This window comes from Periophthalmus magnuspinnatus, chromosome 3 (assembly GCF_009829125.3).
Source record: "Periophthalmus magnuspinnatus isolate fPerMag1 chromosome 3, fPerMag1.2.pri, whole genome shotgun sequence".
Taxonomy (NCBI): Eukaryota; Metazoa; Chordata; class Actinopteri; order Gobiiformes; family Gobiidae; genus Periophthalmus; species Periophthalmus magnuspinnatus.
The window spans coordinates 26,195,506-26,219,529 of NC_047128.1; the positions used below are offsets into that span (position 1 = coordinate 26,195,506).

Consider the following 24,024-nt stretch of genomic DNA (forward strand, 5'->3'; position numbering starts at 1 on the left):
TGGAAACGTCAGTCTGTCTCAGTGAACTTAACAGACTCAATCGCGCTCGATATCAGCCACAAGATAGTCCTCGACGTGGATTAATCATTTTTAAAGTGCGACTGGATCAGCCTCTTGAGGACAGATATCCTGTGTTTACCTGGAATCCTGTCTCCACCACGAGGACACCTGCGATTAAGTCACTTTGGGTGCAGCTCCTATGCAAAATATGCAAGAAAGTGGATGTAAGGAAGAAAACTTCTACAGGTAGCACCAACAGCACATCTAACCTTTCAGTGTTCTTCCGACTGCTAAATACTACTGTACCCAAACGAGGAGGAATCTCTTGATCCTCTTTACCGTAGGGTAGTATTCTATTCTAGTTCAGTTCATTGTCACTCACTGTATTCATGGCCCATGTTTTTGTTATGTTGAAATGTGTAAGCTACGGTTAAATAAGGGTATTTCAGTTTGTTGTTAATCATGTATATATTGTCTCATTTGTTGACTGAGTTTTATTCACAAACAAATGTGCAACATTTGCAACTCATTTTTACCTATTTCAATCAACGTTAAGCTACCTCGAGATGAAGTCATGAAAATACATTTTAATGAACATGTTGTGAGCAGCCTACTGATTGATATCAGAAAAGTAAGCTTAATGAAACATACAAAATATCTGTCTAGGCATGTTGGCTACCGGTAATTACTTTAATAATTAGTGAGATTATAATACATTCATACATATATATGGATGTTACTGCTGTATGGTGCTATGCAATCTTAGGTTTTAATGTCATTTTAATAATTTGCTTCCATTTCTGAAATAGATTTCCAAGCTACATATTTATCCCGATGTGACTTGGGCCATATGAAATATTTTTATAGTACATCAGATCTAAGAGAAAAGAGAATCTATAAGTTGTAGGAGTATAATGTCTGTTTCTTTTCCACGCTTAGATGTCTGAATGTAACTATGAAGGAGTGAGGCACAATGCCTTTGTCAGGTAAGTAGGTAATTCCATGTATCCTGTTTTAAAATGTTTTTGTTTTAATGGCGTCTCTTCCCCTGTCTTCTGTAGAGTGTCAGTTATTTTGCTTGTGCTTCATTCAAAGGCACTAAACTGTCAACATACCACAGACCACAGAAAGGTAAGGAGAAAATGGTGATAGAGACATGAAGACATTGACCTACAATTGTTTAAATTATATTGTAAACAGAAACTTTAATGCCTGTCCATTTTTAGCCTTAGCCTGGCTCAGTATTAGCTTCACTTTGTTCACAATGTATAAGTTTGCCTTCTTAGCTTAAGTGTAAATGGCTGTGGTTAATACCTTGTCTCCCTTGGCCAACAATAATCAGTAAGACGATCAGAAAATCACTAATGAGAAGTTTAGGTTACACATCTTGTTAGCATGTCTCTAAAGCACCTCTTGATCCCAATGGCCACAAGCACCACAGTGAAACGGAAATCAAGATTTTTGTTTTTGTAAAGCATGTTTAGTGTGGCTTATTGTGTGCTTCTGTAATGACCTGTGGCTGACCCTGTAACTGACAGTGGCATTGCATTACAAAGGTTGAGGACAGAAGAGGGCTAGAATAGCTGCACATGCTGATTGACAGGGGAAGACAGTCGTGCCAAGACTGCCTACTGAGTATTCTTCATCCATCTACTAAAAGTCAGAGGCAGCTGAGCCGTTACTACAGTGTGTTTGCATAGGGGCTTTGCAGTGAAGGAAGACAAAGTGGTCCTTAAAGAGCAAGATTTCTACTCTGCTCCTTGGATAAAGTTATCTTGGCACAGGGTCTCTTGGCAAGTTCCTCAAACAGAGAGAACAGTGATTGCAGCTAATATGTCTCTGGCAGAGCAGCTCAGGGCAGAGTATAGAGAGAAATGCAGGTAGACAATAGAGTTAGCCAGCTCTAGTCACAGACAGTCACTAGTCAGCCAAATCAGGCTTCATTAGTACTAACTGCAACAGCAGTCTTCATGGGCAGCGGGAGGCAAAGGGACATGCCACACATGTTTATGGTATGTTCATAGGATGAGATCACTGACTTGAGCCTTTAAACTGGGCTGATCTGGGCATTTCTGTCTATATGGTCATCTTGGCAGGGCGTTTTACTCCTTCTGTGGTCTGTGTACATAATGGTTGCTGTTCATATAGGTTCCCCATAGGGTAGTTCCTTACCAGGAGACCAGAGCAGAGCAAAGAAATGTTCCCGGCTCATGGGGAGCCTGGGGCCCATGGTCCAGCTGCTCTCGGACTTGTGCAAAAGGGGTCCAGGAGCAAAGCAGGCCCTGTTTGCGTGTGTTCCCGATGTCCAGCGAATATCCCTACACCAGAACTAGAGCCAATGCACAGCATCCTGGTCATGTCATACCAGCCCTGCAACATACAGCTCGTTTGCACCATGGCAATAGCAGCTCGCAGGGAGAGACGAGAAAGCACAGAGTCTCACACAGGTATACACAGATCATATTTCGTTTTTTTATTATTATATAATTCATACAAAAGAAAAATAAACTGTCTAGTAAATGTATTCCATATAATGCAATATATATAATTGAAACCTTTAAGGACAAGTAAGTAACATCAATTCCTTTTATTATAAATAAGTATAAATATAGTATAAATCCGTTGACTAAATCTCTGGATATTTATTTTTAAGGCGAGGCCACATGGTCCCAGGGAGGTATGGCTATGGAAGAGCACCCTCTGGCCGTACCTCACCTGATAAAAGCCAGGACACAGGCAGGAGCAGGTCTCACAGACACAGTCGCTCTCCTGAAGGAAACTTAAACCTTCAAGGCTCCAGGAGACAAGGTGATCATTACACAAACTACCCTGGTGTGTCCAGAAGTCCCCACCAGTATGGCAGGTCCTTTGTGCACCGCAGACTGCCACAACAGCCCACGAACAACCCAGTGTGGGCCCCCCTTTACCAGCCAGGGAGAGCGGAACCAGGACCTCATGCAGAAAACCACCAGGAAATACAGCCAGGAAATCAACAACCAGATAGACCTTATGATCCTTTACCTGTGTCCTTCTGCAATGGAGAGCACGCTCGCTACAAGATCTGTACCAACAGTGTAAGCCACCTTATTTTTTAAACAAATTATTGCTTAGGTTTCTGATTTAATTTAACTATACAATTTTGTTACAGAACATGTCTAAACTTGTCCCCGATGTAAGATGCATTTATTTTAATTATTGATGCATTTCTTAACTGGTACATAGTGTTCTACATCCATTCAGTTGATGCAAGACAGACCTCTACCTTGTTTGGACAATGACAGTATGGGAAGCAGTCAGAGAGGTTGATCTTGCTGACACTGTAGATGTATAGTTTACACAGAGAGAGGTGCTTCAGATCTTAAATGATGATGACTTTATGGAAAGTGTATGTCTTTACTTCAGGCCTGTCTTCCATCGAGCAGCGCATTCAGAGCTGTCCAGTGTTCCTCTTACAACAGCAAGCCTTTCATGGGCAGACTGTATGAGTGGGAGCCTTTTAACGAAGGTAGGACTCAGCCTCGAATGACACTGTGGTACAATCGCAGGCCTGTTCCTTTAAATGCTGTGTGTAGGCTGAATGATTCCTGGTAAAAGCCTATCTGTCAAACCTTAGAATACAATTAAAGACAGAGGTGCACTGTTCATTCAAGCATACTCACCCTGGCAACAATCAAAACACAATATGGAAATCCGTTTGTCTGAGATTGCTAATGGTAAGAACAGTTGCTCCAATAATATCTAGTTGAGGATGTGGAATTTAAGTGGCATATCATGTGAATGAAATGCTGTGACTACTAACTGTGGGCAAAGTTTAAAATTCACTGCACTAATTGAACTAAACATAAATATGCATGTGATATTTTTCTATTTCTGTCAATAGCGCCTGTCGAACAGCAATGTGAACTCCACTGTCGTGCCATTGGCTTCAGGTTCTATGTGCGACAGTCAAAGGCAGTGACTGATGGCACACCATGCGGACAAAATGATTCTACTGTGTGTGTGGCAGGAAAGTGCGTGGTAAGTCCATGGATAGTAAAAGCTAAACGCTATTTTGGCTTAGACCAGGAGAGGGCAGCACAGAACAAGTGCAGCACTGATTAGAATAGGGAATACGGTTTGTAGAGCATGAATTATTTTCTTTTGCTGCAAGTGGGCTTGTTTGTGTGTTGACTTAATGACTTATACATTTTTAAGTACATTTCATGTAGCGTAACACAGAATGCATAAAGCAAGGAAGCGAGTAAGGCATGATGAATGTAGCCCTATTATATATTTTCACTTAAAAAAGGCAAGCAAGTTACAACATGCAGGCCACATGTCTCCATGCTCATTCACATTTTATAGTGGTAAAGGTGTCACAGAAACACTTTCCACCAAGAACCTAAATGAGAGCAGATGAGAGCAGCCACTCCATATAATACTTTATCTTTAATGACTCTAACAGAGGGACAGGTCAACGCCTGTCCACATAGACTGTTTGATGAGGAAAAAAATGTTATGAAAGTAGTGTTTACATTTCAAATGCAACTGTGTGATTAGGTCAGTAAGCTATGGTAATAATTAAAATAAGATAATGCATATGTAATATGTAACTTATTTATGCCATAAGGATTGATCTTTTAGCACTGTTTAAGAGGAGAAGCCCAAGCACTACCACAGAGCTGGTGTGGTCCACCTTGTTCTGCTGTGACACCTTAGTGCTTCATGAATAACAACCCAGGTCTGTCCATTACACCCTTTGCCCCAAGTGTCACCCCAGGCCTTCATCTCACACTTCCAAATTTAGTCGTTGCATTGCATTAGTTTACTCTTCCTCTCCTTTTCTGTTTGTAATAGAATCAAGCCAATGTTGCCAGGATGCAGACTTTGTCATGGATCATTGTTTGCAGTTGAATTTTTATATTGTTTTTGTATGTATAATTCTTTTTCAGTTGCACTATGTAAATGTTGATCCTCAAAATCCACCCTAGAGAAATGATAAACAGTTCTTAGGTGACCAACACTGTGTGAACCAACTGCAAACCTCTAAATGGACTTGAATGTGGTCCTCCATGTCAAAGGGGCAATGAAAGAAAGATCCCCTTATAGTGGGAATTCCATTCAGCAGCTACATCTCTCTTTTATACTGAGGAAGTGCATTTGAGAAGGGTGTGTGTATTTTTAAAGGGCGATCACTGACCACACAGTTCTCTGCAGGCAGTGGTGGGCCCCACTGAGGGTAGAATCTATGTAGACTGGGACTATTTTACACCCTGTAGTGGGCTTGTACTGCTCTCTCTGCACAGCTGATGATGGAATACAGGAAACCAACTATGAAAGCTTAAGTTGTTATTGTTTTTCTTTCCTTTCGTTCTGGGTTCTCCACAGCAAATCATCGACCTCCTGTTGCGCAGTGATTCTTTTATTGATTGGGCATGTATTTACTCAGAGTACCTATACCTGAACAAATTGTATCTTCTTTATAGCTGGATTTAAATTCAAAAGTTTGTATTCAAAACGCTACTGCTTGCCTGAAAGCTTCTGTAACATATCATGCGTTTTGACTTGGGCCATTCTCATCAAACATCATTCAAGCCACTCCTCACAGCTCCCCTTCATGACAGCTGCATCTGTTTTGTACATTCCCTGCTGTGGTGGACAGGCAGACTTGTTAAAAAGGGGATGAGTACTTTGATATATAGCCTACTTGGCACATCACTAGTGGAGATACCTTAATCATGTCCATGTCATAGCTAGTTTGAGATTTCAGTGCAGTTCAGATTCTTTTTCTATTAATCACTGAAGTTGATGAGTCCCGGATATGTGGAATTTCCATTAAAATCATACAAGATATTTAGAAAGCTGTGTCTGTCCTTTATCAAAATTACAGTTTGTATTAGGGCTGCACAAAATATTGCAATTACATCGAAATTGCAATTTGAGTTGTAAAGGCTGCATTTATTTATATAGTAGAATTGTTGTGCATCCCTATTATACTCTTATGTTGCTAAAAGACACTTGCTCTTTCACTTTGGTCAGTTTGCTTTGTTGTAGATGTTATTAATCTATGTAAGAAACATAAAAAGAATGGGTCTAATATAACAAAATAATAATAAAAAATATTTAATAATCACCTGTAACCTAAATTGACCTTATCCTGCCATGCTAAAAATGTGTCATCAAATGTAATGCCAAGTCTGTGGAATTTCTTACACAGGAATGTCAGAGGTCAGGTTCAGTCTTAGAGCAGCACTTGTGAAGCAATATTTTGGTAAATTGGACTTGTTAGGTTACCTGTCTTTGTCAGGGAGGCTAAAATATGATAAAAGAAGTGTTAAGCCATGTTGTGTATTCTAAAGCTGGTTAAGGAGTTTGAGTCAATCTTTTTTTAATATGACCAAGCTGAGCCCTCACTGGAATTCAATGGTGCATATTGCAAAGAAGATGGATTAGATGGCAGCGTTTTTGACCCCAAAATGTATTCTGAGCTGCTTACCTTTCCTATTAATTCTCCTTTGCAAAATATGTTTCAGAACCTATTAGAATTAGAAACTTTTGACATGGGATTTTCTTCCTTGTGTACGAACAGTGTATTTATTATATTCATATATTTATTATATTAAATGGACATGTGTACTCTCCACTGTAGACTGAAGTGTTGGGCTGTCATTATGGGATGATATATTATAAAGATACATGTTATACACACTTTAATCTGCAGACCATTGAATGTGAGTCCACTTTCATTACTATGCAATGTAGGGTTAGGCTTAGCACTAGAACATTTTTGTAGTGCGCCACTTGATTGACAGTTTGTGCTAATTAGTCAACTTACTTAACTTATGGAGGAGGTGTGTTTGGGTGGGCAGAGGAGTCCTGGACAGATTTATGAGAGGACGCACATGTAAGATTGTATTTTTAGCACTTAGTGGTCACTCAGGTCTTTCTCAGACGGACGCCTGTTGACAGAGGCTGCTTGCTGGGTGGCTGCCTATTGACCAGACACTTTGAGGACATTATACCCTTCATCAGTTTGTGTGGAATGTCAAGGATCCGGTCTCTGGTTTCGTTGTGTGGCTTGGAGGCTGGCCATTATTTGAGAAATGGATGAGTTTAAGGATGGGAGTCTCAATCCAGTTATGTTATATTGTGTTATATTGTGTTGGGCTTTGAACAATGTACATAATTGGGCTTGAATAAAAAAGAAAAAAAAAAACATCAAGCAAGTGCCTTGACTCTGTCCAAACTCTTTTGTGAACAGGTACGGCTGATAACTGCTAACACTGTTAAAACACTGTAAAATGCATCCTTTGATTTCACCCTACTTCTCCCATCTCCATTTACGAGGATGGTAATGATTGGATTTTGTTATTGAAGTGTATCTTCAGTAAAATAGAATATATGGTCTATAAGCTAGAAAAAAATAAAAGCAGCAAAAATCTGATTCAAAATTTAAACCTGCAAGCAGCATATCTTTCCATAAGGGTGTAATCACTAGAGTCGTCCAAAAAGAAGATGAATGCTTGAACAGCAATTAATACTGTCAAAATCACAGCAAGGTCAAAGTTGGACATTTGCTTCAATTTTAAATGGCCCAGTCTAGGTATAAGTATAGACTACATAATTATATTAGAAAAACTGCTATTCATTTGAAAATAACATTTTACAGTATAAAAAAGCATTCAAATTATTATTTGTGGTGTCAAATATCAGTGCTTTTCCTTGTTATTGAAATCTAGTTTGAAATTTTTATATTGTTGCAACACTACCTTACCATTTTTGAAGCTTGTCTTACAATTCACTATCTTTTTTACAACACTTAAACCTTGATAACAACATTAACATGCACATTTCTGATGGTGATTGGAACAAAATCATCTGATTAGATTACCTTTTTGGCATAATCGTCCACCCCTATTTCTGTTTTATGACTAATCACGATTAATATAAATGGTGTTACGCACAAGCCTCCCCTTGTGAGATATGGTTCAGCATGTATGATTCAGAGCATTAGTGCAGTATTGTGTAGGCAGAGAAAGATGTTTGTGCCTCAGCCACACCTTGCACTTCCTGGCTCTGATTGTCATTGCACCTGCTTTCTACATTTCCCCATCCTCCGCTGCAGCATTCAGACCTCCTTTACTTAAATACATTACAGTCAGGGGACCTACATGCCTGGCCTTGCTGACTAATATGTATCCCAGATGCACCAAAATCATGCTTTCTTTTCCAACCTTGTCCTTCTGTACGTTGATGCATTAAACAGAATCTGGTTGAATTAAACCAACGTGTGATGTGAATATGTGCTGTTTTTTTGTGCTGACACATGGAATGGTGCTATAAAAATAACAAATGTATTGCAATCTGTAACAACAAAGAAGTAGCTGAATGTAAGGAGCATGTGTCTTGCAGATTGTAACATTACAGTAGCGCTGAGCCCACCTGCTGGAGAGCATGACTCGGTCGTGTGTAGGTTGGAGTCTTGAGAATGAGGCGCCTGCTGAAGTCTAAGTGTCTTCAGAACTGACCCACTTGTTTTGGCAGACAAAGCCTCTACAGTGTTTGGGATGGTCCGTCTGGCCCTGTCAACCCCAGAGTGTGCTACTTTCTTTGCTTTACTTTTTTTTGTTCCTTTTTTCCTTTTCCTCAAACATGAGTGTATGGCTAAAAGTTATTTGGTGAAAAGAGCAGTATCTCTCAATATAAATACAGCAGCCACCCATCTTTAAGTAAGTATAAATAAGTTGTGTTTTGCGTTTGAGAATCACTGTTTATCCTTACAATAAAAAGAGGCCTCAGAATAAGTGTACTATACATTTTATGACGACTGGGTATTCCCTTTTTGAGCCTGCTGCACTTGTCAAGGATCCAGAAGAACTTAGAAGCCACGCCAGTTGCAGGTGTGCACTCAGCAGCTTTTCTTCATCTGTAAAATATCTTAACTGAATATTTGAAAATATGTCAGAGTGTGATTAATAGTGCCAACATTATTATAGAGTGAATAGTTGGCATCTGTAGAGCTACATAACTTGTTGTGCGTGTGAGGGCACACATAAATCTGAACTCCCAAGCCTCCCAGAAGCTGTTAATTTTACTAGAGGAGGTAAGCTCTAGCTACGTGTTTAAAGCATTGCAAGTTTGCAACTCCAGGTCAATTTGCAAACTAACAATCTACTAATCTAATGCAATTTAGAGAGCTGTTTTAATCAGGACAGTAGAGTCAGTAGACAGTAGAGAGCTCTAGAGTCTAGCACTATAACTATTAATTCAGAAAAGCGACATTTTTCTGTGTTGAAAATATAATAACAGAGTACCTCACCTGTCATACTCCTTTAATGACAAAGTCTACTGTGTGACTAGAGAATAAAAACTCTTAGCTCTAGTCCTCAATTTATTTTGATTAAGGGGAACACGAGTTGACCTTCCATTGTTTTTGATAGGATACTTTCTTTCCTTTGCAGCTCTTTTACTGTCCTGTTAAAGCAGTGGCCAGAATGTCCTCCCTGACTTTGAGTTTACTGTCAGCAGTAGCTCTCTGCCTGCTTTCTCTCTCTCTCTGCTATTCATTTCTGCACTCCCTCTGCCTCCACTAAAAAAGCCCTTTCCCCAGATCCCCTGCTGCACCTCCCCCTGCTCAGTTTACAAGGGGGGCTCGTACAGATCAGCTCTCTACTCAAGAGTTTTTTGGCATTCTCCAAACTACAAGTGCAAGGAATAGGCAGTTGGAGGCAGCTACTAGCCCTGGCAGAAGGCAGACGGGCTGGTCAAACATTTGTGTGACCACATCAGAGAATGCTGTCAGGGTTGGCTCTTCTGCTGCTCGCCTGTCTCCATATGCGTGTGCAGGGGAAGCTGCGAACACAGGTAGAACAACTCACTTTGGTCTCACCTGGACGAACATGGACATGTTTTAAGTCTTATCTGATGTTCTTTTCAAAATGTCAAAATTTACTAATTATTTGTGGAATATTAATATGTGCAACATCTCCATATACTTTTGTACTTGTATACTTCTGTTCTGAGACTATGGCCAAAAGTTAAGGCTTGAATTGCTGGTTTGCTTGATTGGTGTTAGTGGTTTTCTTTATCCACAAAATTCACTTAGATAATATCTCTCTCTTAATGGAAAAGTCATTAAGATGTTAAACTCTGCTGAGGATGCTGTTTCGACCTGTCACTACAAGTTTCGCTTTAGTCCACGTGCAATTACTGATGATTACGATTTGGACATGTAAATCTTACCAGGTTTTCATTATTATGATGTCATTATTTTCCCCATGCCGGCTATGAAGTATTTAACGGTTAACAGCAGATATTTTTAAGCCAATTTGTTTAATTCTTGTAACTTGCCTTATTATTCCACAATCTGAAAATACGAATACCCAGTCTATAGTAGTCTAAGTCTAGAGCAGTAATGTCAAGAGAAACCTTTGCGTTTAATGGGTATAATAATGGTCAATGCTATTTCTGATTTTACAAGCTTGGGCCTTTTATGAAGCATGCCCTTTGCCCCAGACTGTAAGAACAACCTGCGATGTGAATCAGGCTTCTTTTAGCTGTCTAGCCTCTTCACATTAGTTCTATATCTTTTTTAACAACTTGGCTGCCTGGCCACACATCTAAATTTCTCGACTGTGTGGACATTTTGAGCTCTGACCACGTACAATGTACAACACGTACAATACAGTATATCTGCATCTTGATCAAATTTTTGGTAGAAATTGAAAGTGTGCATAACTTGCATAGTATCATCAAAATACAGTTCCAAAATTCATAGTAACTTTAATAATAATAATAATAATAATAATAATAATAACAAACACAACAACAGTATTGTATTATAACAACAACAATGATTAATTAATGTTCATTAATTAATTATCAAAATTAATTCATTAATTAATGACAATTCATTAATTAATAAATTCATGTTATGAATGATAATTCATTAATTAATGTTGTTACAATAAACATAAACAATCACAGCAACCCTAACTGCACATTACAAAAACATTGTAATGTTTTTTTTTGGTTTTTTTACGTGCTTGTACTCCTAATTTACTGCTGCTTAGACTTTTTTTTTTTGCTATCTAAATAAATTATATCAATTCTATAGCACAACTTTGGCAAGTTCACGTTTGAGCATTTTCTCTCCTTATCACTAAATAAGTTCATATGTCATGTTTCTTTTTTTATTAAACCATTATGGAAGAACCAAAATATACCTGTATACAACACTGAACATTCTCATCTGTCCTTAAGTGTCTGTTTGCCCTGGCACCTGCATGTAGCAGTTTCATTTTGTGATGTAATAGTGTTATAGTTCTGTGTCCTCTGTAGGTAGAGATGCTGTTTGTTTTGGTTCTGCTTGTGTTTTGGCCTTATAGTTAAGTGGTTTCTAGTATGTGTGAACCAGCCTTTTTTCCCATAGACACATAGTAGTCTGAACCCAGTATCCACATCACCTGTTTGGACAGCAGGTTACTTTTACTGCAGCTTTGAGGTCATTTATGGACTGCTGATGTAAACACTTCTATTTTAACTATGCTGCAATTTATAACTAGTCTCTCTGGTTCTTCATCATGGTTTTTACTCTTTCCTATTTACAAAACTGTGATATTACATATATGCATGATATCTGAATACTAAAAAATCAATACAGTGGTAACTTATACAGTTTTTATACTTTCAGGGTCCAGGCTGTGATGAGTATCTTGGATCTGGAAAGTCCCTTGACAAATGTGGGGTTTGTGGAGGTGATAACACCACTTGTAGACTGGTCTCTGGAGTGTTCAAACATAGTCTGTCAAAGATCGGCTACCATAAAATCGTAGAAATCCCAGAAGGAGCTACCAAGATCAACATCACAGAGATGGCGAAGAGCCGGAACTACCTCGGTAGGCATACTTTGTGTGATTCATTATAGTGAATAAGAGTAACCTTTAACCATGCTTAAAGTGCTTTAAAAAGGAATGTCTACATTACAGAAAAACATATGTGTATACACTTGTTTTGTTAATGCAAGATTAAGGCACTCTTTGTATCCATAATTTATATTAAAGAGACATGCGGTGGATTCAGAATTTGCTTTAAGTTGTCCAAAAACTCTTTCACCAGTTTGTCTAATGTTACATTTGAATGCCTCTTTAATAGCTTCTCAAAGACAATCCATGGAACCAGTGGAAAACATCTTAAAAGATTTTCCTTTACGTTTTGCGTTATAAAAAAAAAAAGTTCCTCTTAGACAGCTTGTCTAAAATCCCCATCTAAAAGTACGAATATAAAATATCTTCAGCTCTTCGAAGCCGATCCGGGCGATCCATTATTAATGGAAATTGGGCCATCGACCGACCAGGAAAGTATGAAGGCGGTGGAACCATGTTTACTTACCGTAGACCCAATGAAATCAGCAGCACCACAGGAGAGTCTTTTGTGGCAGATGGACCCACCAATGAAATTTTGGATGTTTATGTAAGGATTATTTCTCATTTTTGGCATTTGGTTTGATATTAAGATTATGCTCATTATTTGAGCATTATTACTGAAAATATGAATGTTATTTTAGATGATTTTTCAGCAGCCAAACCCTGGAGTTCATTATGAATACATTCTTCCCTCTGAGAAAACAGATCCCCAGGCTAACCACAAACAAGAAGGTAAGCAGTTTTCCTCTTATCAGACAGTTCCATATTTAGTCTTTTACGTACACATGGGCGATAGAACTGGAAAACTACTGCATTTTCTATGTGGCTAAGGGTTGTTTTGCTGGTAGTCTTTATCCTGTTTATCCATTTGTTATTACTTTCTTTTCTTCACAGGCAATGATTTGAATAGACAGGGTGGATTCAGCCACCATAACAATGTTTTTCAGCACAGCAGAGAGGGTGAAGAGAGGGGAGGGTATTCTCCACGTCTCCCTGATAACCAGGTAACCGCCGTTCTGCCACCAAGACGGGACAGAGAGTACAGCTGGAAACTGGCTGGTTCTACAGAGTGCAGTGCCTCCTGTGGAAAAGGTCAGGAAAAAAACAATCTTGTCCATTTTTAATATCAAATGTAGAATGCATTAATAAAAAAATTAAATGTGTCCTGTCAGGTTTTCAATACTCTGTTTTTCACTGTGTCCATCACCAAAAGAACCTCCAAGTATCTGAGACTTTGTGTGACAGCAGCCACAAGCCTAAATCACAAGAAGAGCCTTGCAACTTGCAGCCCTGCCCAGCATTGTAAGAACTTTTAGACTAGTATTTTAACAAATGTGCACCTCAGATGATGAATTTAACAAATTCTTACTGAATTCTGATTTTGAAAGAACAACTAGTGAAAGAATTTACAGATACCATATAAATTTTATATAACAGATGGCATTGTAAAAATTGATGGAGGGCAGGGGACTAAATCACCCAGCCACAACTGTAAGTTCTTTCAATTGAGAACTATGAATAATGGCACCACTTTTGGAATCAGTAGTTAAACCTTGGTTTATTTGGACTAACAGAAAAGGTGTTGGTCGTTATGCCAGTTTTTAGTTCATGTGGTGGATAGGCCCAGTAATTAAAGACATAGTAAGCATGAACCAGGTCAAAAACTCTAGACATTAAAAACTAGTAATATAACATAGAATTGTGATCTGTCCTCCAGCTCAATTTTGAAGTATTTTTAAATAGGTATTGTTGCGACATCATGTGAACTCAACATATTGTGTCTTTTTTAGTTGGGATATTGGGGAATGGTCAGAGTGCAGCAAGACCTGTGGCCTAGGTATGCAACAAAGACAAATCCTTTGTCGGCAAGTGTATGCCAACCACACTCTCAATGTGCACATGAGCCGCTGTCAACACCTGGAGCGCCCAGAAACAACAAGCACCTGCCAGATGAAAATCTGTAGTGAGTGGCAGATACGCTCAGCATGGTCACCTGTAAGTCGGAGCACAAACATTTCAATGTTTAATTTCTTTATATCAAAAGACTTCATAATTACTTTGAATTAGATTTGGGAAGGGAGGGGCTATTTAATTTGACTATTTTGTGACCCAAGTTGTATCATTAGCAACATGAATGTTGCTAATGATAGCATGCATTGTCCCAATCAAATAAAAAAATAATAAATGTGTTGTCTGTCAGTGATTGAATACTCTTAAACTAACATTAAAATGATAAACTGATCGGACATATATGTGTACACATATAGTCATGTCCAGACTCTTATTGGAGTAATGAATGAATCTTGTGGTCTGTTTTTCCACCAGTGCTCGGTTCCATGTGGGCTGGGACAGAGATCTCGGGAGGTGCGCTGTGTCAGCAATGTGGGAGACTTTGTTCCTGATGATGAGTGCAACATGCACCTGCGACCTGTTCATGTGGAAAACTGTGACTCGGGACCCTGTGCCAAGAGCTGGTTCTACACTGAGTGGGGGAATCGGGTAATGTCTAAAGACCAATAGGGTGATTAGGGCTTTTTGCAGAGCAGTGCTCTGCTTCTGACATGTTTTACCTAATAAATGTTGTTTGCTGGCCTATTGCATCTTGTCCCATGATCAGACTTTATGTGTCTTCACAGTGCTCAGCTGAATGTGGCATGGGAGTACGTACCAGGGGAGTGCTCTGCCTGACAAACCACATTACCAGTCTTCCTCTGGAGGGCTGTGGCAGCGAGCGACCCCCAGATTCTCAGGTCTGCAACAATGGGCCGTGTGAGAATGGCTTTGAATGGTTCACCGGACCCTGGAGTCAGGTACAATCACATAATGACTAAAAAAAGAAGCTGTCTGTTCTACTTGAGTACAATGACTTAGAAACAGCTTTGCATTTTCTCTTATTACATGTGATACAGTGTTCTGTAGAGTGTGGCACAGGTAGCCAGCAGAGGTCAGTAGTGTGCCTTATGAAGTCAGATGAAGGATTCACTATCATGCCTCCTTACGAATGCTCCTCTTTGGAGCGACCATTGAGCCAGCAGAGCTGTAAACTTAAAGCCTGTGGTGCCAAATGGTACCACACTGACTGGAGTTCAGTAAGTTCCATTAACAATCTTGTCCTCATCTATGTATATGGAACTGAATCAACAATCACTTTGACAATTTCACTTTGACTTTAAACTCATTTCAGTGTTCAAAAACGTGTGAGGGAGGTTTCCGAGTGCGTGAAGTTCGCTGTTTGTCAGATGACATGCTCTCCAGTGAAAAATGTGATGAAACCATTAAACCAGCGGCTAAAGAGGACTGTAACCCTGAGCCCTGCATACCTCACAAAGGTCAGCTGCATTTCCGTATGACTGACCATGTTTACCATCATTATTATTCCAATGGACAAAACAGATAAAAGTGCATTTGTTTCTTTGCAGATGACAACTGCAGGGACAAGTATTTCAACTGCAATGTGGTGGTCCAAGCTCGTCTTTGTGTGTATGATTACTACAAGACTACATGCTGTGCATCTTGTTCAAGAGTGGCCCACAGAGTATCGCATCACAAGGGCCGTAGCTAGCCTGCCCCAACAGAGGCCTCACACTTAATGTACACGCCTCAAATACACAGCAGGCACTCCAGAGTGGGTTGCCCAATGGTGTTTTTTTTGCTCGCTGTGAGCACATGGTGACGTGGATGTCAAACACAGTAAGCGTGACTATTCAAGAGCGTAGCATACAGAAAAACTAAATTCTATCACGTTTTCAGGAGCTACACTTTACTCTAGACTTTCTAGTTGTGTTTTACTGAGAAAGTAGTTTGGTACTGCTTGGACCAACAGGTGAGACCAACAGGCAGTTGGTATTAGGCTCTTCAAATCGAGTAGCACAGGGAAAAAAATATTTTACCGCTGCCAGATTCTGCTGAAAATTCATGATGAGGTCATGCTAGTTATTTGATATAGCGTTGTTTCTACAATAGATTGTAGCCTACTGTGGAAATGTTAAGTTTCTAAAAATGATCCAGCAACCATTGTCATTTAGAAAAAATAGGGCTAAAAGTATGTTGTAGGCTACAAAGTAGAATATGATCACTTATGTAGCCTACAGTGACCAAAAAGTGGTTAGTTTAAGCCTCTAAAGTTGGAATAATACACTTGTAATAGGCCTAATAGACATTCAACAGTTTAGATCCTTTATTGACACATTTAGCCTTTTTTATTTACAGTATTTGGTTACTAGCAAAATTGGAAAGGCAAATACTTAAAACGTTGTACAAGATAAAAACCCACTGTTGACCTTACCACTTTTTAATAACCTATTTTATCACTTTGTGTTTATTCTCTTCATGAAAATGTGAGACAAATGGGGGGTCACACGTGAAGACAAATGTGGGACACAGGCCTAATGGCTGTGCTTAACAACCAAAATGGGGGAATGATAGTCATGGGTCTGTGTAATAGCTTTTAACAATGCATTTTAGACAAAGTGGCTTGAAATTCATACTTTGCAAATGTCAAAGTATCCATAATTATTGATATATTTTGCATCAATATCACATCAGACTCATTAGACTAATGATCTTACCCTGTACATTATTTAGGATTTAATGACCTTGTTCCATAATGTCCACTGTAAGGCCAAAGTTAAATCTGTCAAGTCGAAGATGTTTCGCTGCTCATCCAAGCCGCTTCTTCAGTTCTGGTCAGATTGGCGGACACTGCTTTATATCTATCTGAAGGGAGGAGCTACTACATTGAAACTGTAAACAGCTACTGTTTATAGTTTCAGCCTTAATGGCCTCCATTCAACCTTTACTAGCTCGCTCCATTGTTCTTTGTTTGAGCGAAACATCTTCATTCCTACAATGTTTTGCCCAGTTGACAGATTTAATTTTGGATTTTACTATGGATCAGACTTGGACAATTGAGGGATTACACAGATGTCCTCAGTAAAGTTTAACTTTTTATATTTATTTTTTTACTTGTAAATATAGGCTATGGTAAACAACCAGCTCTGTAAATTAAACTTTTTTCCCCAAAGATAACTCCCATATTCAACCAATAAAATTTTTTGTCTGAATGAGAGGTTTACACAATTTATTTTCAAAAGGTTATTTTAGCTCACGTTACATCCATGGGTGATGCTACCATTCCCCTGAGAACACTGGGACCAAAACACATAAAAACACCACCAATTTGTTCAAAGAAAACACATAAGCATGCACAGTCAGTTTAACTAGTTTTAAAAACTGAACCAACATGCAGGGTGCAAATGCAAAGTGTTTTCTTGAAAAAAAGATTTCATGTTAGAAGCCTGGAGATCTGCTGAACTGAGTCACATTGGGGTCAAGCTGCATCCAAACACACAGCACCACATTCACCTTCAAATGATCCTCCACACCCATTTTTCCAAGCTGATGCCAAAAGAATATTGAAGAAACTTGAAGAAAAAAAAACAAAAACTGAATCAAAAGTTATTTGTAGCAAAATTATTTTTAATGAATGAATGACTAAGTCTCTTATTATAGGCCTAGCTCATTGGTAAGTTTGTCCCATGGTTTGTCCTAATAAGCCATTTATGGCCATGACCCATTTTGGACTCTTCATTAAATTGAGTATGAATGCTTATGTGTGTTTTCTTGGACAAATTAGTAGGGTTTTAATATATTTTGGACTCAGTGCCCCTTGGAGAACCATAACAACCATAGGTTTTGTATATAAACATGACTTATAGGCTATAAACTTCATTATACAGTCTATCATAAGAACAATGTAAGTAGAATAAAATGCGTATATGCTAGCCCATTAGCAGACTATTTTTTTCTATAAATGAAAAGAGTTTGAATGCACTTTTAGATTTAACACAGACCAGAGATTTACAGAAAAGTCCAAATTCATTCCTCCATTGAATAAAGTTTGGAATAGGAAAAATTTTGAAAAATCCACATTTATGTAGTGCTTTGCTAACAAAATAATATTGTTAATACCATAGTCAATGAGGCTGTCAATAAAGGTACCAAACATAATTTCCTTAACTGATAAATTTGCAAAATGAATCCTTGAGACTGAATCCAGTATTGAAGGTCAAATAAAAAAACTTGAACAGAGTCGCACATAAAAATTAAATGATCCAAATCCTCAGCCTCCCTCTCACACAATGCATAACTGTCAATCTTTACCACAACTGTTATTCAGTGTCCATCTGAGTCTGTCCGGTGAATAAGAATCTCTCCAGCAAAGTTGTTAACGCAGATTGCCACACCTCCAGATCAAGAAGAACCATGACAGGATCTTGTTGCCCCATTGGTTTGTCCAGAATGATGCTTCGACCTCTGACGAATGAGTTTCTTGCAAGAAAAAAAAAATTAAATAAAAACCAAGCTTTTCTTTTAACAAGTTCTTTTAAGCCCCTAACGTTTAATGAACCAAATAATAACTTAACATTTAACATGAACTATTAACACACACTTTTAAGTAGAAAAACTTTGTAAACTGCAACTGTTACCAACTAAAAACACATTGCACACTTTAGAGCACCAGACAGCTCATATGTCATCCACATAAAAAGTCGTTACCATACCTAGTCCACATGTTATTCCTTTTCTTCTATAAGACGTCCTCTGAAGACTTTCCCTGCTCACCTGCCTGTTCTACCAGGGCCCACAAACGTCGTTGCTCCTCCAGATCTTCCTTGTGTAACATCTCCACAAAACTGATGCCTTCATCTCTGCAAGTTGCTGAATCTTTGCTTCTTTTCCACACTTCCACCTTCACTCTTCTGTGTGCAAACAGGATAACAACCTGTCTCTTCCTTTTTGCCCATCCTGTGCACCACATCCACAGCATCCTCCATCTTCGGTCCAAAGCTGGGATCAATCTTTTACAGTATATTAATCACTTTTGCAGTAGTGTATATTAATCACTACCAGTCTGATGTTTTCGTCTTTCTTCTCTTTCAAGCCTTCAGTCAGAGACACCTCAGCATCTTGTACTGTTCTTGCTCCCTTGTTTTGTCCTTTAGCAGGTTTTTCTCCTTCAACACATTTCCACTGGCGTTTTCTAGTTTGTCCACTCTTTTGATACAATCAGACAGGTCTTTAGCATTGGACTAAACAGCTTTAGCCAAATTAGCAAGAACAGTGCTAGTCTGTGGATTCTGTTGTTGAATGTCCCCTAGATGAGCAAGAAACACGTGTCTTCACTCCAGATATCGTTGACCTAGACAAAAAATAGCTTCAAAAATGTCATTATTTAATACTTGGGCATAATGTTCCACTTTCGTCTATTTAGCTTTCTTGTCCTGCGGTTGCCTACTTGAATATGAAGCTGAATCCTGTCGTTACATCTATCGCTAGTAGTCATATTCATTCTCCTTAGGCGTTTGCTGAGATTTCGACTTTGGAGTCAGTGGCGTTTGCAGTTTCGCAGGCTTTATTAAGTTATGAGTATCTATCTTTTAAGTTAGGGTGGAATTATACAAGTTTAAGTATCAAATTTGCAGTTTTACGCAGAGCTTTTATAAAACGGGGCTTGTCAGTCCGCCATCTTTAATACCTTTTGTTGAAGCGACTAAACGTCCATAGAACTAAATATCAACGGCCCTTTTTCCCATGATGCCACGGGACAGCAAGGCGCAAAGAGATGTACAAATAAAACATAAACGCAAACAATTTTTGATTGTAAGGGATTTTTTAAGAACTACTAATGCTGGTACACTCTTTTACTTGTATTCCTAACTAGGTAATGTACCCACCATGAATCAAACCTAATATTAAGTAGACGAGGTTTAAATACATTCTGAAAACGTCTATCATTTGTGGCGTTTATGATGGTATCGTTTCAGCATTGGGAGTATTCAACGAATGGCTGTGCATCATATACAGTACAAATGCCTCCGGAGGCTATCGGCCATTCGTTGGGTATAAATGCGAAGAAATGGTGCAATCATAAACGCCACTTTTGGGCCCTTAACCAGAGATAAGAAGTATACGAAATGGCCTTTTGTTATTGGAATGGACACTTTCATTTTTTCCCTTGAAGAATATTTATAAAGGTCCCTAGCCCTGACCTTAATCTCCAATTCAGGGCCAAATTTTAAAGCCCTTGTATGTAACTTATTTGCAAGAAAAAAAATAGACTAAAATAAAAGCCTTTTATTTGCAATGGATGTGTTTATTGCACATGAAAAACATATAAAACATGCGTTCTCTTAGTATGAACGTGCTTGCAGCTCCACAAATCTGACTTGGCCTGAAGGAGAGCCTCCTCCTGCTTATTTTTGTGGAAATGTTGTTCCTTTGACTATAATATTCCACAGTATGACATAAAACTGAACTATCTCCACAGAGAATGTTCCGTGTATAGTTTTAACTTTTTATGGATTCATGCATTGACTTTCCACCCCCAGAAAGTTACATATTATCACTTTAAATAACATATAACCCTATACACGTGGGAACATACAATGAGTTAAACATAGAGCTCAGCCTGGGAACACAGCACTGACCCCATTTTTCATCCATTGTCCCTGCACAGATGTTAAAACAGTCTCATGATTTAAAAAGAAAAAAAATCAACATAATATAGCAATGAAAGCAAAACCATACATTAAAGCAGCCATCCCAAAGTCTGCAGTGCCGCAAATGCCATTATCGGTGTGAAAATCCCTTGGGGACCCCTTAATAAATTCAATTCAAGACTATGTAATATGTTCTTCAGTTTACATATTAAACATGTCAGACTAAATGTAGTCTTAATACTCTAAAGACCCTTGATGTTTGATAATTTGGTTTAATTTGACTGGACTATAGTAGACAGTCATGGCAAAATGATGTTCAGAAAACCTCAACAAGTCATGTGGAGTGAATTGCTTTCCACAAGCTCTTATAAAACTCATCAGATTATTCTTTTTTCTCCTCTGTCAGAAATGCAAGGAGACCATGGTCCTTTCTATGGTAAGATGATTTCCTTCTGCATCTGAATAACCTCAACATGGCTGACTGGAATATCCTGGAGTTTAGAAATTCTTCATTAATAGTAAAAAGATTACCATTACAGACCATTTGGAAATATAATGAAGTTCTGTTGGGTTAAACACTATAAAACTATAGCCTATTCATGGTTTTCAGGCAAAGGAATACTTCCTGTTTTTAAGCCAAATCTTTTAAACAGAGAGAAATTATTATGAAACATGTAGTGCCTCAACTACATTTTATAAAATCAATCAGCAATGTCTGGCTTAATGTTGGGACCCAGTCATAAAAGCTTCAATTTCTTCTACAGTCCGGGGAACACTGGTCAGCAGCTCTATGCCATCTGATGTAATGGCAATGTTCTCTTCCACACGAACCTGCCACAGCATAGAATTCAGTTATTTATGTACACACACACACATATATATATATATATATGACAAAATGTATTATCAATGCAAGTTGTCATTTGACATTTTATCAATTGTAAGTGAACTAACCCCTCCAAAACCTCTGAAGCGGGCCAGTACTTGATTGTTGATGAAGCAGCTCTGGGTAGGGTTAGCCAGCGCCTGGTCCAGCAGGTGATTGATGAAATATATGCCGGGCTCCACAGTGAGGACCATACGCTCTTGTACAGGACGACCCATCAGAAGAACCCTCAACCCAGGCTCATCAATGCGCTCCACGCCCTAGAAAACAGAGCAGCTAGATTTCACTGTTTGTTTGCCTAATTTTAAACACGTCTCACCTCTGGGTATCCTCCCACATCATGAACATCTATCCCCAGCAGGTGTCCCAGGCCATGGGGCATAAACACAGAGCCCATGTGGACCTTCATCATGTCTTCAACACTACCGGTCAAGATACCAATCTTCACCAGCTCCTCCAGGTGTACACGGTCAGCCAGACGGTGCATGTCAGTCCATTTCACCCCTTCAGAAAATGAATTTTGATTACATAACATATGTATTCAAATCCAAGTCTAAAAAATATATACTCTTGCAGTACATTATGTGATACAATATACAACAATAAACGTTAACCTGGTTTGATGGCAGCCATGACAGATCTGGAGGATTTAAGGACAGCTTCATAAATGGCTTTTTGGTCTGCAGTGAATTTGCCATTAGCAGGGAATGAGCAGGTGATGTCTGACGTGTAGCAGTGGTATTCCCCGCCCATATCAAAAAGGCTGCAAGGGGTTAAACAGTTTGAGTTGTTTTTATGAAATCTACTTTAAAGTGCTCTATTTAACTTTTCTGGTGAAGCATCTGCCATCTGCTCATCTCCATGGATCTGCAACGTGGCCTGGTGGAGTCACTTTTGTCTCCATGGAGATAAGCAATACTTAATGCAATACATTCTAGGTAAAGCAATAACATACAGTATATACAGAAACACTCCGGTGGTGAACCCTCCACCAGAAAAGTTGTCCACAATGTGACAAATGGTATTGATTACTTAATTATGGTAATAATAATTTAAAAAAATAACATAACATACCACATGTCTCCATCCAAAATACTCTTGTCATTTGGAGCTCCCGGATGCCCATAATAGATAATGGAGCAATTGTTACCTCTTGCAAAAACAAAATATACTTTATTATTGGTATGTGGCACAGCATATACAACTGGCACTGACATTGTTCAAAATAAGATTCAAATGATTTGGTACAATTATATTAGATAGGTCTATAAAGTGTCAAATATTACAATATCTAAAAAATCGATGCCTTACGATCCACAGATACAGGTGTACGAGGTATGGCGCATTCCTCCTTTGGTGTAGCAGTAATGCTGGAACAGACTGTTAAACAAAGGAAGACTTAGTTTGTTTGCTGTTCTTAATGTAAAGTCAAAAAGACATTACAAATATTAAACTACCTTTCCATCTCATATTCCATTTTTCCAGGTTTCACATTCTTCATAACCTACAGAGAAAGGGATATTGTATAGGATCATAAAGTTTATTTATATTGCAACCAGCAGGCTTAGTTTGCTTATTCTGTTTTAAGAGATCTGCCAAATCAGTGCAATAAGTGTCCTATTAGTTTAGTGTGAGAAAAGCACTTACCATTTTGTGACCTTCACTGGAAATCCTGTTGGTGTAACGCAAGACCTCCAGTTCCATATCAGTCTTTAGCAGACAACTGTGGAGAGTTATATCATTTGGTCAGATATTTAAATCTAAGTACCCATTTGTCTCTTGAGTTACAGTTAAATCTTTTTGCCATGGACAATTTTTCCTATTATTTGTAAAAACCTACCATTCCACTATGACTGGGTATAAGAGGGTGTTGTTAACTTGAAAGCTGAACACAAATGAATTAGCAACAGTACATTAGACAGTGCCATAAATGACTGTAACCTATGCTTTTTACACACCTGTTTATTCCACAAAAGGAGGCTTCTCGTGTGGTGCTCCCACTATCTGTGTTCACTCCCCTCTTTTGTTGAGAGAAACAAAGGAACACTGGACAAAGGATTTATGACTAATAAAACAAGCTCACAATACAGAAAGAGATATTATACCAGAGTAAGAAGAAGTGCTGCTCCCAGGCTGGACAACACTTCGGCAATCTATGAAAATTATAAAGACAAAACATCAAGTAGAGACTGGGTCAAGAGCATGCCTCTTTTTGATGATGATATAAATGTTGATGACAGATACAAGGTCGTGCACTAAGAGAATTCAGTTCAGCAATGTCTGTGTAATCCCTTGGTCATCCAGACATGATCCATAGCATTGAGTGAAACTCTGAAACTGTAAAACCTTTGTCCAGTTGACAGAATTGAACGTTTGTTTTTGTTTTTTTGCTTTAGTTCAGCAAAGTGACTTTGTAACACTATTGTAAACTTACATCACAGGTGTGTTGGACCTCATCCACAGCATATTTTTGCTGAAAATGATCCTTAGAAAAAATTCTGTGGTGGCACAAAAGTAAATATCTGATCAAATATAAAAGTCAAATATTATAGAATGATTTAATGACTGCTTAATGAACATGTAAAATGGTTTAGATAGCATCACACTCTCCCATCCATGTAGCATAGCTTTCTGGGAGTTTAGGAACAAAAAGGATAGATTTTCCTGAGTCCACATCAATGGCTCCATAACAGTCAGGCTCAGTCACTCCAAAGGCCCAGTGGAAGAAAGATTC

The 24,024-nt window shown here is 38.6% G+C and overlaps 2 protein-coding genes across 3 annotated transcripts; one reads left to right on the plus strand and one right to left on the minus strand.

Annotated features, from left to right (window-relative positions):
- The first annotated feature begins 94 nt into the window (after positions 1-94).
- On the plus strand, positions 95-15,898 carry LOC117386954 (thrombospondin type-1 domain-containing protein 4-like). Of its 2 annotated transcripts, XM_055231165.1 has the most exons (18): positions 95-246; positions 940-986; positions 1,062-1,131; positions 2,149-2,447; positions 2,654-3,074; positions 3,403-3,505; positions 3,881-4,017; positions 11,672-11,876; positions 12,275-12,450; positions 12,545-12,635; positions 12,798-12,995; positions 13,076-13,205; positions 13,694-13,898; positions 14,229-14,402; positions 14,540-14,713; positions 14,813-14,992; positions 15,088-15,232; positions 15,323-15,898. In XM_055231165.1, exons 2-18 carry the CDS (start codon positions 940-942, stop codon positions 15,463-15,465), a joined length of 2,898 nt encoding a protein of 965 aa, XP_055087140.1. In that variant the 5' UTR covers positions 95-246; the 3' UTR covers positions 15,466-15,898. The 2 variants fall into 2 exon arrangements, with proteins under 2 accessions (XP_055087140.1, XP_033840225.1); XM_033984334.2 differs by lacking the exons at positions 95-246; positions 940-986; positions 1,062-1,131; ... (2 more) ...; positions 3,403-3,505; positions 3,881-4,017 and adding an exon at positions 9,769-9,843.
- Positions 15,899-20,418: 4,520 nt separating this feature from the next.
- Positions 20,419-23,968, minus strand: LOC117386970 (xaa-Pro dipeptidase-like). The gene is made up of 13 exons (XM_033984358.2): positions 23,897-23,968; positions 23,725-23,788; positions 23,396-23,443; positions 23,249-23,310; positions 23,131-23,175; positions 22,938-23,013; positions 22,748-22,794; positions 22,602-22,670; positions 22,365-22,442; positions 21,905-22,053; positions 21,610-21,794; positions 21,359-21,550; positions 20,419-21,235 (listed from the first exon to the last, which is right to left on the minus strand). Exons 1-13 carry the CDS (start codon positions 23,902-23,904, stop codon positions 21,125-21,127), a joined length of 1,134 nt encoding a protein of 377 aa, XP_033840249.2. The 5' UTR covers positions 23,905-23,968; the 3' UTR covers positions 20,419-21,124.
- Between the last annotated feature and the right edge of the window lie 56 nt (positions 23,969-24,024).